At 41.0% G+C, this 14,966-nt stretch overlaps 1 protein-coding gene and 1 pseudogene across 2 annotated transcripts in view; both read left to right on the top strand.

Moving 5' to 3' along the window:
* The window catches only part of LOC115421684 (CCR4-NOT transcription complex subunit 1-like), a 969,367-nt pseudogene that overhangs the window by 698,742 nt on the left and 255,659 nt on the right, over positions 1-14,966 (top strand).
* Positions 1-14,966, top strand: part of gnao1a (guanine nucleotide binding protein (G protein), alpha activating activity polypeptide O, a) — a 91,150-nt gene that overhangs the window by 18,527 nt on the left and 57,657 nt on the right. For both annotated transcript variants that reach the window (XM_030137679.1, XM_030137680.1), the window contains exon 3: positions 11,151-11,292. In XM_030137679.1, the coding sequence (XP_029993539.1) occupies positions 11,151-11,292 (142 nt within the window). The remainder of the gene's footprint in view (positions 1-11,150; positions 11,293-14,966) is intronic.

Raw genomic sequence — 14,966 nt, 5'->3', positions numbered from 1 at the left:
GGAGGCTGTGGAGGCAGCAGGAGACGGGTGTTTGTACCTCAGATGGGTTAGGGTTAGGGTTGACTTCAGACGGACCTGGGCTAAGGATGCAAATTATTGATTAATCCATTAATCATTAGTTGGTTCACCTTATTGATTGATTAATGATTAATTGATAAGTGGCGATTTTCCTGAGAACCTGAATTTCTCTTTCCATCAGGTCTATCAGAATAAAAGCTAAATATAGTTTCTATACTTGATGAAGAAATCATGTCATATTTCTTAATGGTTGGTTTATTGAACCATTGGATACAGAACGGACAGTGACATTTCTGAAGTCGAACTAAAGAAATAAGATAAAATAAATAGATCTGAAGTGGAGCAGTTTACAACAAATGGACATTCCTGACATCGAATCAATGACATGATGGAGCCAGATGCCCCCCCACCCCACCCCTGCTATTTTCCCGTGTCCACCGGGGTGACCGCGGGACATACTGTGGGTCATCCCTGTGGTCCAGATCAGGGGTCTGGAGGAGCTTTTAACTTCTGTGTCACTGTCCAGATAGCCCAGATGACCATGGACTAGGGTTTGGGTTAGGGATAGTCCAGATGACCGTGGACTAGACCAACGTCCAGGGAAAACGCTCGGATCCGATCCCGACCCCACATTGGTGTGTGTATTTTGCGGGGGTTGGGGGGGGCACCGCTCTGTGTTTGGTCCACCACGTCCATAAAGACATTCAAACTCATCGGCGCCATGATCCTGTTCGATGAGCGACTATCCCAGCCGCGGCGTTATTCAACTTCAGCACTGAAGCCCACTTTGAGCAGTGGCCCCACCTACTGTTGATACCACAACACTCCCCCCCCGTTTACATCCTTATGCTGGGCTGACCCTCAAATGGACCCAGCTGACCCTCAGTTGGACCCAGGTGACTCGTTGGACGGACCTAGGTGACCCTCAGGTGGACCTAGGTGACCCTCAGATGGACCCAGCTGACCCTCAGATGGACCCAGGTGATCTTCAGATGGACCCAGCTGACCTACAGACAGACCCAGGTGACCCTCAGATGGACCCAAGTGACCCTCAGATGGACCTGGCTGACCTCAGATGGACCCAGCTGACCCTCAGATGGATCCGGCTGACCTCAGATGGACCTAGGTGACCCTCAGATGGACCCAGCTGACCCTCAGATGGACCCAGGTGATCCTCAGATGGACCCAGGTGATCCTCAGACAGACCAGGTGACCACAGACAGACCCAGGTGACCTCAGACGGACCCAGGTGACCCTCAGACGGACCCAGGTGACCCTCAGATGGACCTGGCTGACCTCAGATGGACCCAGCTGACCCTCAGATGGATCCGCTGACCTCAGATGGACCCAGGTGACCCTTAGGGTGGACCTGTATGTGATCCGTGTTGGTGCTTGGATTCAGGAGGTGATTCTTCCCTGTTAGTCTTTTTTCTAGAACTCTAGATAAGCAGGCTTTCCCTGGTTGCCGTTTCAGATTCCTCACTGTAAGTAAATTAGAATGGACCCAAGGGAAGACGGGATAACCCAATAATTACATTTGGACCTTGAATGTGGGACGACCTGATTAAAGCTGCGTCCCTCCGTCTCTCTGTCTCCCCCACATCAGAGTCTGTTGGAGCTGTCGTTCATCCACCACCGACTCCGTCAGCCTCTGACCACGGCTTTGGTTCTGTACAGAAGTGCACTGATGTTTGTGGGTGAAAGTGAGTCCAGTGAATTAGAGCGGTCCCCTGTGGTGTTGGACATCTGCAGCTGTATGGGCCCCCCCAAAAAAACAGCTGTTTACATTTTATTCACACATGGTTACGAAGCACCTCTGACAGGACAATCGGCAATGCCCGTTAACACTGAATGAGCTTAAGTCCTGTGTGTTTGATGGAGACCAGGGCTGTCAAACTCATTTTAGTTCAGTTCCACATACAGACTAATATGATCTAAAGTGGGTCAGACCAGTAATGCAATATAAATAGTAGGATAAGAACTTGTAAATAATATCAAATCCAAAGTTTTTTCTTATATTTTTGAGTGAAAAAAGTAAAATTCTGTAATGAAAATGTTTACATCTATGAACTGTACTTGAACATAACACAAACAAATATGAACAACCTGAAAATTCTGAAGAACAGTAAGTGCACTTTTAAGAATATTACGCCGTAGTTATCATTTGCACATGTACATCACACCTTACAGATCACAGTGATCTACAAATACACAAAACATTTAGTAAAAGGCAGAATATTATTAAAATTCCACATACTTCTTTTAAGAGATTTCAAGTTCACATTTTTTTGTAAAAGGCTAGTCTGTAAATGTCAATATTTGTGTAATTTTACCTTTTTTACACTAAAACTAAGAGAGAAATTTGCAGTTTTCTTTATGTATAGGTTATTCTGATAATATTTTACTGGTCTGACCCACTTTAGATTGAATTGACCTAAAATGATTTTAACATCATTGATCATTAATAACTTAAGTGTGAATTTTTGCGTTTCACAAATTGATCCTACATATGGTGCATATGCATATGGATCCTTTGGTGGCTGGTTTTAGCCCCCGGCTGCATGTTTGATACCTGCTACTATTGGATTTTCATCCCCTTTTTTTCAGCGTTTGTCGTAGAAATAATGTCTTCATCCACATACAGACTGAATTAGAAGGCTTTAGTTTTTGGGTGTGACTGTTAGGGCTGTGTATCAGCAAGAATCTGACGATACGACACAAATCACAGTACTAGGATCACAATATGATATATCATTATACTGTTAAAAAGGCAATTTTTTGTTTGTTTCTTTTTTATAAATGATTATTTCTTTGAATAATTGAATTACACCAGAAATCTGCACAAATACTAAACACATTTTGATTTGATCCCAACAGGGTCTAATGTTATATCACAAAATGTTCCTGTGTTCAAACTGAAATTCTGTTTTACAGACATTACAGTTTCAGATCCTGTTGAAATGTTCAGATTCTGTTAGTTCGGAACTAACATCAGAACAGTATTTTAGTTCAATCCCAACAAAGGAACTAACATTATTGAATAAAAGAGTGTTAAATAATAATAAATAAAATAGAAACAAAAAAATAAAAATGAATCTTCACAATATCTGCATTTGAATAAATGCCTAAAAATATCGATACAGTACTTTTTAATATCGATGCAGTATTGTGAAATGATATCGCTATATATTGCAGAACTGATATTTCCCCACAGCCTTGATGGTTACGAAGCACCTCTGATAGGATGATCTGCAAAGCCCGTTAACACTTAACGAGCTTAAGTTCCATGGTTTTGATGTGGACTGTGTGGGAGCTACTGCTACTGTTGGATTTTCAATCCCCTTTTTTTCAGCGTTTGTCGTAGAAATAAATGTTCTTCATCCACATACAGGGTGAATTAGAAGGCTTTAGTTTTTGGGTGTGACTGTGTGTGCAGCTGTTGTTTCCAACTATTAATTAGACTGTGTGCAACTGTCACACACACACACTGGCCAGGTAAGCACCTGTGTGTGTGTGTGTGTGTGTGTGTGTGTGTGTTTCCCTGTAGAAATCAGTCACATGGGAGGCACAAGGGGTGTGTTGTGCATCAACGCTGTTTTTTAATTAATATCTAATTGCAAATGGAAAAGGACAGGAAAGGAGGGGAAGAGGAAGAAGAAATAATTAGTTCTGAGGAGTGAGAAACAAAAAGATACTGCAGTGGTGAGTGGGAGAGAACAAGTCTGATGTTAGCGGAGGAGGAGAGAACCTGGAATAAGGATGAAAGAGGCCGTGGCAGATACAGAGGATAGAGACGCCATGTGACAGTGAAGCCCAGCGCTAACGACACACACTGTTAACGAGCTCTGCCCTCATGTCATCCTCTATAATTCTTCTGCTCTGCTGTCTGCATGCGTTTACACACTCCTCACATCCAGATGAACTAGTGTGAAGCAGACAGCGGCCCCTTGGCACAAACAGACCCATCAGCACATGACCCAACCTGGAGCCATGAGCACCCCCCACCCCCACCCCCCAGGGAGTCATCATTAGTCAGATCAAAAACCTGAACCAAAAAGGCTGGAAACATGGACTGAATCTGCTGCGTTAGGAAGGATGGAGCTTCATACTTCAGTGCACATCAGCTGATGAAGAATGCATTCTGTCTTTAAAACCAAAGGAATTACTGACTGTGGAATTGTGTAGTTGTTTCCAGTGAAACTGAATATCCAAAGGACAGTCTGCCAGGGTAGTTCCATAAGTGTACTGTTTCAGAGTGTGTGTGTATATATATATATATATATATATATATATATATACACACACACACACACACACACACTGTATATAACACTGGAGTTTTACATACAATAACTGCTCTAATGTAACCAAAGTAATCGACCTGTAAACTGATATCCAATGCTTGAACAGATTCCATCCAGTGCTAAACCTCGTCTGTTTGTAGTTTATCATCTTCCATCCTCTTAGTTGTAATCAGTTCCTTATTTTATTTCATATATTTAATTGTGTCTCATCGTTATCTCGTTGTAACAGACCAAACAGTTCCTTCTGTGGCTGAATAATGAAGCTGATGTGAAACTGGCTAAAGTTCCTGTTCAGTTCCTTATGTGGACCAGGTGGAGGCGGGTCCACCAGGCCCACAGAGCCTGGACCAGGTGGAGGCGGGTCCAACCAGGCCCACAGAGCCTGGACCAGGTGGAGGCGGGTCCACCAGGCCCACAGAGCCTGGTGTTCTCAGCACATATAAACATGTTTTCAGCCTGGTCTCCAGGGCTAATTCCCCTGCTATGGGCCTTCCTGTTTCAACAGTATTAAGGATTTAATTCATGCATAATTAAGGGTGAGGCTAGTTTTAGGGACAGGTGAGTACCGTTGGTTTTGGACTCTGATACCTTAGCTAATGTTAGTGTTAATATGGAGCCTCAGTACATGTTTTTAACATAACGTAGATACATTAGCTAACATTAGCTGTTTTTTTTTTAGTTATTCCATTATAATGTATCTTGAGTTTGCTCTAATTGGTGTGTTAAAAATATGAAGTGTCCAAAAGCTGAAAACAGCATTAGCAGTGTTTTAGTAAGTACTGTTTCTACCGTTAGTTCCACCCCTTGTCCTTCTTTAGCTCCACCCTCTTTTCCAAATATGGCTCCAACAAACCAATCCTGTGATTTCCTAACAGACGTCAAATAATGGGTGGCATCACAGCGGCCACACCCACCTCCAGCTCTTCTAATTCGCTGACACACCATGTAATGTATATTCTACAATGCTAACGTTTGCTAATGTAGCTAATGGTGGATTCACACCTACTTTGTTTGGTCCCTTTCCCAGACCAACAGTTTCAGTTAGTTATGGTTTTTTTCTTTTAATTATAGTTTTTATTTATTTCAGTTAATGAAAATGGTTTTACAATTCTAGTTTTCGTCATTTCGTTAACAATAATAACCTTGGTCCAGCCCACTGGAGATCAAATCAGGCTGAATGTGGAACCTGAAGGAACATGATTTTGAGAGCCCTGCAGTAGAGGATCTGTTCTGTTACAGATTAGATATTCAGTTATTATTGTGTTAAAGAGTATGAGCTGAATGTCAGTCTGTAAATGGGTCATGTGTGCAGATATATAGAGGTGTGTGTGTGTGTGTGTGTGTGTGTGTGTGTGTGTGTGTGTGTGTGTGTGTGTGTGGAGGATGCTGCCGCTTGACCTCAAGGTGTGACACTAAGTGAGTGGAGCCGAGTGACACAGCAGCTGATGCCTCTGTGTGTGTGTGTGTGTGTGTGTGTGTGTCTTTGTGGGCGGGACCTGTATTACTGACATCTTTGGTTATTTATAGCGTCTCTTTCCCCGATAACCACCTCCTCTTGTCTTTCTCAGTGTCTCTTTCTGTCTCATACCCATTATCACCCGTCGCATTTTTACCCCCTCTGTCGCCTCCACTCTTTGCACTTTCTGCACACACACACACACACACACACACACACACACACACACACACACACAGGTTGTGTAAGTAACCGTCAGTAAGTGTTGACAGGAGTCGGTCAGTGTACACTTTGTCACGACTAAGACCACAAAGTGAGTGGACGCACAGCATAGTGATAAAGAACCAGAGTGTGTGTGTGTGTGTGTGTTAGGACAAACAGTGGTGGGTAGCAACAATCCAAAACACAGATAAAGAGCTAATTTGACAGTGCAGTGTTCAGACTGTGTTCACATGAGGAGGTGTGAGGACAGAAATAAGAATGGGGGGGGGCATGTCAGAGGTTTTGTGTGTGTGTGTGTGTATATATATATATATATGTACACACACACATCTATCTATCTATCTATCTATCTATCTATCTATCTATATATATATATATATATATATATATATATATATATATATATATATATACACACAGTAGTCTTACATGGACTGATTTATTGAACTTTTGACCTTCCTGAAACTACACAATGTGGAATATTGTGTCAGATGTACAGGGTTACAGTTTTAGATCTGATCACATGTCAGATTTACACAAACAGAAGCAGAAGTTTACCAGTTTAACAGGGTGTGGTTCATCTGTAGACTCTGTAACTCACTTTGACTAAAGTATTTGACAGCTGTGGCTTTTTATCTGAACCCATACAGACCCAGATATACTTTTATGACAGCTCACAAATGACATTTTCTCGATACCTAACCTTTCTTAAAGGTGTTGGAGACTTTCGTGACCAATTTTTCCTCAAATCTGTGAAACCTCAGTCATATCCTCAGTATCATGAATCTGTTCGTCTGTCATTACTCACCTGATTCTCTTTCACTACAGTGAAACAGTTTCTCAGTTCCATCCACCAGAAACAAACCATGTGTTTACAAACAGAGCCGGGAGGGAACTCGGCATCTGAAGAATTTTGTCGCGATGTGCATTGTGGGAAACGCAGGCTTGCACCTCCACCTGCCAGCAGCAGCGCAACCATATGATATTATATGGATGAAACAAACATGACGCGGCTGAAACGTGGAAACGGCCGGAGGAATATGCATAGAGGGAAGAGAGCTCCTGCCATTTCTGCGTCGTGTCTGTTCCAGCTGCTGCTGCTGCTGTCAGGCGGTGGCGCGAACCTTCGCTTCCCGCAGTGCACATTGCAACAAAATTCCTCAGATGCCCGAGTTCCCTCCTGGCTCTGTTTGTAAACACATGGTTTGTTTGTGGTGGATGGAACTGAGAAACTGTTCACCATAATGCAAGAGATTCAGCTGAGTAATGACAGACAGACGAACAGATTCATGATACTGAGGATATGACTGAGGATGGACAGATTTGTGGAAAAACTGGTCACAAAAGTCTCCAGCACCTTTAAGTGATTTATCACTGTTTGTTTATAATATTGTCCTCTATATTTTGTGTTTTATCAGTGTAAATCAGGTATTTTCCTGTATTTAGGAAAAATATGTTTGGGTCTTTGGTGGACGTTTGGGTCTGTAAGGGTTAAAGGTGGACGTTTGCGTCTGTAAGGGTTAAAGGTGGACGTTTGGGTCTGTAAGGGTTAAAGGTGGACGTTTGGGTCTGTAAGGGTTAAAGGTGGACGTTTGCGTCTTTAAGGGTTAAAGGTGGACGTTTGGGTCTGTAAGGGTTAAAGGTGGACGTTTGGGTCTGTAAGGGTTAAAGGTGGACGTTTGGGTCTTAACGTGGTCTTAAAGTGGTCTGTGTGCGGGCCAGTGTTGGACCTTATGATACCAGTGTTGGACCATATGATACTTCTATTCTGCTTGCTGATACTGACCTATAATATGATACTGTAAGGTGAGCTCTTCCATGTTTTCTAACCTGATTTTCAGTCGTCTTATAGTATAACTCTACTTCCTGTCTCAGCTTCCATTGTTTTGTTGAAGTGGGGTCGAATGTCTGCAGACAGATGACAACACAGTGAACCCAACTCTGCCTTAAATCCATTACAGATGCACTTTGGTAGTTTTTCAGCGTCACTGGGCACAGTATTGATAATACCTACTCTAACAGGGACAGACTTAGACGGAGGGTCAGTGTGAGACCAGGGTCACAGGGTTGATGGTTCACTCCCTGCTTCCTGACATAGTCTTCATGTCTGCATGATTATCCACTGGTGAATCCAGATGGTTCTTCTCGGTTCATCACAGCTGTGTTTTCAGTCCTGTTTGAAATCAGTCCAGTGACCTGCAGACGTTGACTAATTAGACTAGTTTTTGACAAGTGGGAGGGGTCAAGAGGTGATTGACAGCTGTAGTTACGTATCAGTGGTGTGAGCTGGAGGCAGTGCTTTTGCTCCGTACTTTTGTCTTCTCCATCAGAACATGAATCAGCATCAGGTGGTTCTGTCTTCATCTGGGTCCAGAATAAGGTCTGTGTTCTCCTGCTCTGGTGTTTCCTCCATGAGTTCAGCTCCTACTGAAGGAACGAGGAGGACTACTTTATGGAGCGTATTGATCATGTGTGGAGCATTCGTGGTTGTGGATCATTTGTGATGTGTGGAGGACGTCCTCTGGGTTTTCAGTCTCTTCTGAGTCCATCATGGGTCCATGTAGAACAGGACGTGGTCTCTATGTCGGTAACAGTGAACGCAGCCTCATTTCTGTTCGAGTGTGTTGTCCAGACTCTGACTGATATTGAAATGATGTCCATCAGCTGAACCACACTGTAAAACAATCTGTAATTTAACAGAATTTACACTTTTTATTTTACAGATTTTTCTTTTATTTTTAAGATACAGGAAAATATCAATGAAATGACAAAAATAGACTGATTTTACATGTCAAATGTAAAATAACATGAAAAAAACTGTAACTGTGAATAACCATAAAATTTCCATTTTAAAAAATTTTTTTTAATTTTTTTGTTTTTTCACAGAAAAATACAGTTAAAATACATTTGTAAGTGTGTCATAATTTCACAAATATTTCTTTTCTATTCATGAGATTAAACTGTTAAAGTTTAATATTGTAAAAAAAAAATAATAAAACCAGATAAAATTACTGACAATTAACTGTAAAAGAAATATTTGTTCTGTCAGTTTAACCAGACTTGTTTGTTAATTGACAAATATCTTGTGTAATTACAGGAGGTTTCACAACAAAAATGTTGAATAAATGTGTTTTTGTGAATGTATAACATGTATAAGCACTGATAAACTGTCCAAATACAGTTTTTATCAGTGGATTGGACAACTGAGTCTCATTGAAAATTATTTGTGTGTATATATATATCGAATTTGATTGTTTTAATTCATGTAAATATTCTTTATTAAACATTAAAAAGACAAAAAAATATGCAAAATCTTATGTAAAGTTAGAGCAAAAAACTGTATTTTAATTATGGAAAATTATCGTAGTTTTATGAGATGGTTATTTTCCGTTATTCAACAGTATTTTTTTGGCGCCCCAGCTGCTGGAATAATACTGTTTTTATGTTTTGTTTTGTTTTTTTTGTTCTTTTTTTAACAGTGCAGCGGTCATCATGGTAACGGTAAGCCCCAATAAGTTGAGTTTATTTTTTAAAAATTAAGTAAAGATTAATGAACTTTTAAATACATTGAACTTCAAATCTTTTATAATATCAGTGTTATTATTTCTAAATATTTTTAGTTAAATCAACTGAATTTAATGCATTGAACTTAATTATTAATTAATAAATATACTAAGTAGTTGATATTACAAAAGATTTTAAGTTCACTGTATTTAAAAAAGTTCATTAATCATTACTTAAGTGTTTTAAAGTAAACTGCACTTATCGGAGCTTCCACTGATCATCCTCAAATCCACTGTTACAGCCTAATTATGTAATGTGTCTTATGTGGCTGAAAAACTGAGGTCTGAATGTCTGAAAAAGAGAAAAAAAAACAACCTGAAAACAGGCGTTAAAGGAACTGGAAGTGAACTGGAGCTCAAACATATGTTCATTTAATCCACCTGCTCATGAATCAACTGTCAGCTTTAGATCAAATCATCACTTTTAATTTTTTTTTACTAAATCTGACCCAAACACTGTCCGTTTAATCTGATTACTGACGGTCTAATGACACCTACCGTTAGCCCCGCCCACTTGGCATCCAACATGGCAGCCGTATAATATGATGTCACAGGACTCACATCCCGGTTAAATTACCCATATGTCTGTCCCCATATGTCTGTCCCTCTGTCCATCTGTCCCTCTGTCTGACTCAGTGTGAAACTAAACGATGTTTCAGGTCAATGTGCAAATTGTGCCAAAGGACGACAAATTACACACATTCAGCCTGTGTTCAGTGACAGAAGGAGTGGGAGAGGAGGGAATGAGGAAAGGTCCTGATGCATGGAAGAGCACGACAGCAGGTTCAGACACACACACATGAACACCACCACCTTTAGTGGACCAGATTGGACCCTTTAGTGGGCCGGTTCTGGACCCTTTAGTGGGCCGGTTCTGGACCCTTTTGTGGGCCGGTTCTGTCTAATATATGGTACTGATGAACTGAGTTTGGTTCTTGTTTTTTCAGTTCTTGTTTGTTCAGACACACATGCATCATCCAAAGCCTGGATCTTCTCAGTTTTTGATCGAACTTGAACTCATTGTGTGAATTGTCCTCAGTCTGCTTTGGCCTCATAACACTGGCTGCATTTAAGTCACCACAAAACTGGATCTGATTCGACTGTTTTAAAGAACAAAAGGTCAATGGGATTGATTTAAATTAATCTCTTTTTTTGTGTGTAACTACAGTCACTAGTTGAGTCTAAAAACACCAACAGAATAAGGATTTGAACCTGTTTATTGAATAAACATCAGTAATTTGACTTGGCATCATCCCAGACCATCAGATGATTTAAAAACACAGATGTTTGTTGAACTGAACGGTTTCAGCGTGGAGGTAAAGTTTAGAATGAACACACTGATTGGCTCTTACACACCTGTAGCCCCGCCCCTTTGTACAAATATAGAAAATCAAGATGGCATCGACCAGCCGTGCAGAGTCTGGCCTTTAAAGTTGAAACTGCAGAACATGGGTTTTAAAGACATGGAAGTTTTCAGTCTGAATGTGTCCTGACACATAAGTCCATAAATTATGTAAATGAGTCCAGTTCCTGTGAACTAAAGGAAAAACACAACTGTAGTTGAACCTGTGTGTGTTTGTGTTCCAGGATCATCCATGAGGACGGGTTCTCTGGTGACGATGTGAAGCAGTACAAGCCTGTCGTCTACAGCAACACCATCCAGTCTCTGGCCGCCATCGTCCGCGCCATGGACACACTGGGTCTGGAGTACGGAGACAAAGAACGCAAGGTCAGCACACACACACACACACACACACACACACCTGAGTGGACACACACACACACAGTAATACTCCTTTGCACTGAAATGATAGTGATTTGAAACAGTCAAACACTCAGACGTCACTGTTTGAGGAAGACGTCCACCACAGATGGAAACATGTCAGGACTGTTTATGTTCTGGAGTCCAAAAAGTCCAGACTAAATGAAGACACCACTGAAATGAACCGCTGAGCTCCAAAGGCTGAATCTAGTGACAGTGGTCCATCTGGTCCATCTGGTCCAGAGACAGTCTAAGGCTCCGTTCAGATGTAGGTAAATGTGTCCATATGTGGCCTGGATCTGATCTGGTACATGCAGTCTGAACAGCACTAATCTGACCCGGACCACTTTCGTATGTGGTCCTAAATCTGACCCGGACCACTTTCATATGCAGTCCTAAATCTGACCCAGACCACTTTCATATGTGATGCTAAATCTGACCCAGAACCAACACGCACAAAAAACAATCAAATTTAACCCATAAATCCACACTGTTCATTCAGACCTGTTGTGGGCGGAGCCTTAGAGTCTGTCAGTCTTTCAGTCATTCAGTCCTAACTCCACACCTCCTGCAGGTTCAGGTGTTTCCTCTGACCTCCTGGGAAATGACATCATCTGTGTATTAACACACTGGTCTGTTGATTGGCTGTCATTCCAGTGTTTGATCCTATTTACTGTTGAACAGTGTCCATCAGCTGACTGTACTGCAGCTTCAGAACCCTATGTGTCTGCTGGATCATGTATGTTCTTCAGAACCCTGTGTGTCTGCTGGATCATGTATGTTCTTCAGATCCATAGTAGGAGGAACGTGTCCCAGATGAACCTGAACCTCCAGTGTTTAGTTGTTCAGGTCCTGGTGCTTCAGTGTTTTCCACCCACACTGGTACAGACCTGTACAGTGGACTCTGACTAATGTTCATGTAGAAGCTCCTGCAGTCATCCAAAATAATGGAGAGGAGGGACCTGAGTCGGACTGTGAGGGTGATTGACACCAGAGGGCGGAGCTTATGCCTCAGTGTAGAGAAGAAGGAGGGACTAAACTCAGACGGAGGTTTATTCATGTTCAGAAGCATCACCTATAAAGTGTTTAGACTCACAGAAATATCTAACCTTAACTTTTAGGATTTATGGAATTTTATTACATGACAAATTCCCAGTTACTTTTTGTAGATAATTTTGACACAAACCTACCAAATAAACTGTACATGATGCATATTCATTAGTGTAATAAAGCCTATTTATTTGAAATGCATAATTCTCAGGTTTATGTATGTAGTATTAATAAAGTATAATTACTCTAAATTAATAATAATGAAAGTATTTATTTAAAATACATCGAGTATATTGTTTGAATTGCATTATAATACGGTTACCTATACAAGATAAACAGCATATATTTGTTTGAATTACATGTTATTTATGTTTATATAATAAACCAAATTAATCAAAATGCATCAGATTTATGTCATTATTTTCCATTCAGTACAAACAGTCTTAAGAACAATCAGACCACTCGCTCTGGGGCTGTTTGTTTTCTGAGACGTTCATGCATTTACTGTGAGATGGAAACACAAAATTAAAAATGTAACTTATGACAGAATTGTTTTCACGTGCTCTCCTCTAATATTCTCATAAAATGTTCAAATAGTCGATAACAAACAAAACCCAGAAAAGTACATATTCCACGGTCTTAGATAGGAATAAATATTGTTAGAATGAAAGTTTACAGTATCAGTATTTGCCATAATTAATATTGAATCATGATTATTTCTAGTTTAAAGACACGTGTTTTTGTCCAGAGCAAGGTTATTATTAACGAAAACTAACGAAATGACGAAAACTAGAATTGTAAAAAGATTTTCGTTAACTGAAATAAATAAAAACTATAGTTCAAAGAAAAAAACAATAACTCCACTTACCTCCTTCACTCCAGTTACTAAACTATGACACAAACGGACTTTAGGAAGTTTGTTTGTTGTCTTGTTTCAAACGTCACTTTGCACCTGAAAGTTACTGTGTGGAAAAAAGAAATGCACAGTTGGAAAGAGGATCCACTCTGCAGTCATGAACTTCAAAACACCTTGGACACAGTTGTGCCCTTATGACAACAGGAGCTAGTGCTCATGGGAAACGGAGTCTGTGTCCCTGAAAAACGCCAACCATTCAGACTGAAGGTGTTGCTGTAATCCACTGGAAACACATTCTGTACACACCACCTTTAACTGGAACCACTGTGACCCCTTCATATCAGCTGTTCTCCTTCGTATCAGCTGTTCTCCTTTCTATCAGCTGGTCTCCTATATATCAGCTGTTGTCCTTCGTATCAGCTGTTCTCCTATATATCAGCTATTCTCCTTCGTATCAGCTGTTCTCCTATATATCAGCTGTTCTCCTATATATCAGCTGTTCTCCTTCGTATCAGTTGCTCTCCTTCATATCAGCTGTTCTCCTTCATGTCAGCTGTTCACCTTCGTATCAGCTGTTCTCCTTCATGTCAGTTGTTCTCCTTCATATCAGCTGTTCTCCTTCGTATCAGCTGTTCTCCTTCGTATCAGCTGTTCTCCTATATATCAGCTGTTCTCCTTCGTATCAGCTGTTCTCCTTCGTATCAGCTGTTCTCCTATATATAAGCTGTTCTCCTATATATCAGCTGTTCTCCTTCATATCAGCTGTTCTCCTTCGTGTCAGCTGTTCTCCTTCATGTCAGCTGTTCTCCTTCGTGTCAGCTGTTCTCCTATATATCAGCTGTTCTCCTTTCTATCAGCTGTTCTCCTTTCTATCAGCTGTTCTCCTTCGTATCAGGTGTTCTCCTTCATATCAGCTGTTCTCCTATATATCAGCTGTTCTCCTTCATGTCAGTTGTTCACCTTCGTATCAGCTGTTCTCCTTCATGTCAGTTGTTCACCTTCGTATCAGCTGTTCTCCTTCATGTCAGTTGTTCACCTTCATATCAGTTGTTCACCTTCGTATCAGCTGTTCTCCTTCATATCAGCTGTTCTCCTTCATGTCAGTTGTTCACCTTCGTATCAGCTGTTCTCCTTCATGTCAGTTGTTCACCTTAGTATCAGCTGTTCTCCCTCGTATCAGCTGTTCTCCTTCATATCAGTTGTTCACCTTCGTATCAGCTGTTCTGCTTCATGTCAGTTGTTCACCTTCGTATCAGTTGCTCTCCTTCATATCAGCTGTTCTCCTTCATGTCAGTTGTTCACCTTCGTATCAGCTGTTCTCCTTCATGTCAGTTGTTCACCTTCGTATCAGCTGTTCTCCTTCATGTCAGTTGTTCACCTTCGTATCAGCTGTTCTCCTTCATGTCAGTTGTTCACCTTCGTATCAGCTGTTCTCCTTCATGTCAGTTGCTGTCCTTCATATCAGCTGTTCTCCTTCATGTCAGTTGTTCACCTTCGTATCAGCTGTTCTCCTTCATGTCAGTTGTTCACCTTCGTATCAGTTGCTCTCCTTCATATCAGCTGTTCTCCTTCATGTCAGTTGTTCACCTTCGTATCAGCTGTTCTCCTTCATGTCAGTTGTTCACCTTCGTATCAGCTGTTCTCCTTCATGTCAGTTGTTCACCTTCGTATCAGCTGTTGTCCTTCATGTCAGTTGTTCACCTTCGTATCAGCTGTTGTCCTTCATGTCAGTTGT

The sequence above is a fragment of the Sphaeramia orbicularis genome, chromosome 6, assembly GCF_902148855.1.
Source record: "Sphaeramia orbicularis chromosome 6, fSphaOr1.1, whole genome shotgun sequence".
NCBI lineage: Eukaryota > Metazoa > Chordata > Actinopteri > Kurtiformes > Apogonidae > Sphaeramia > Sphaeramia orbicularis.
The sequence above is the reverse complement of the archived record's forward strand: the minus strand, read 5'-3'. Positions and strand labels throughout refer to the sequence as shown.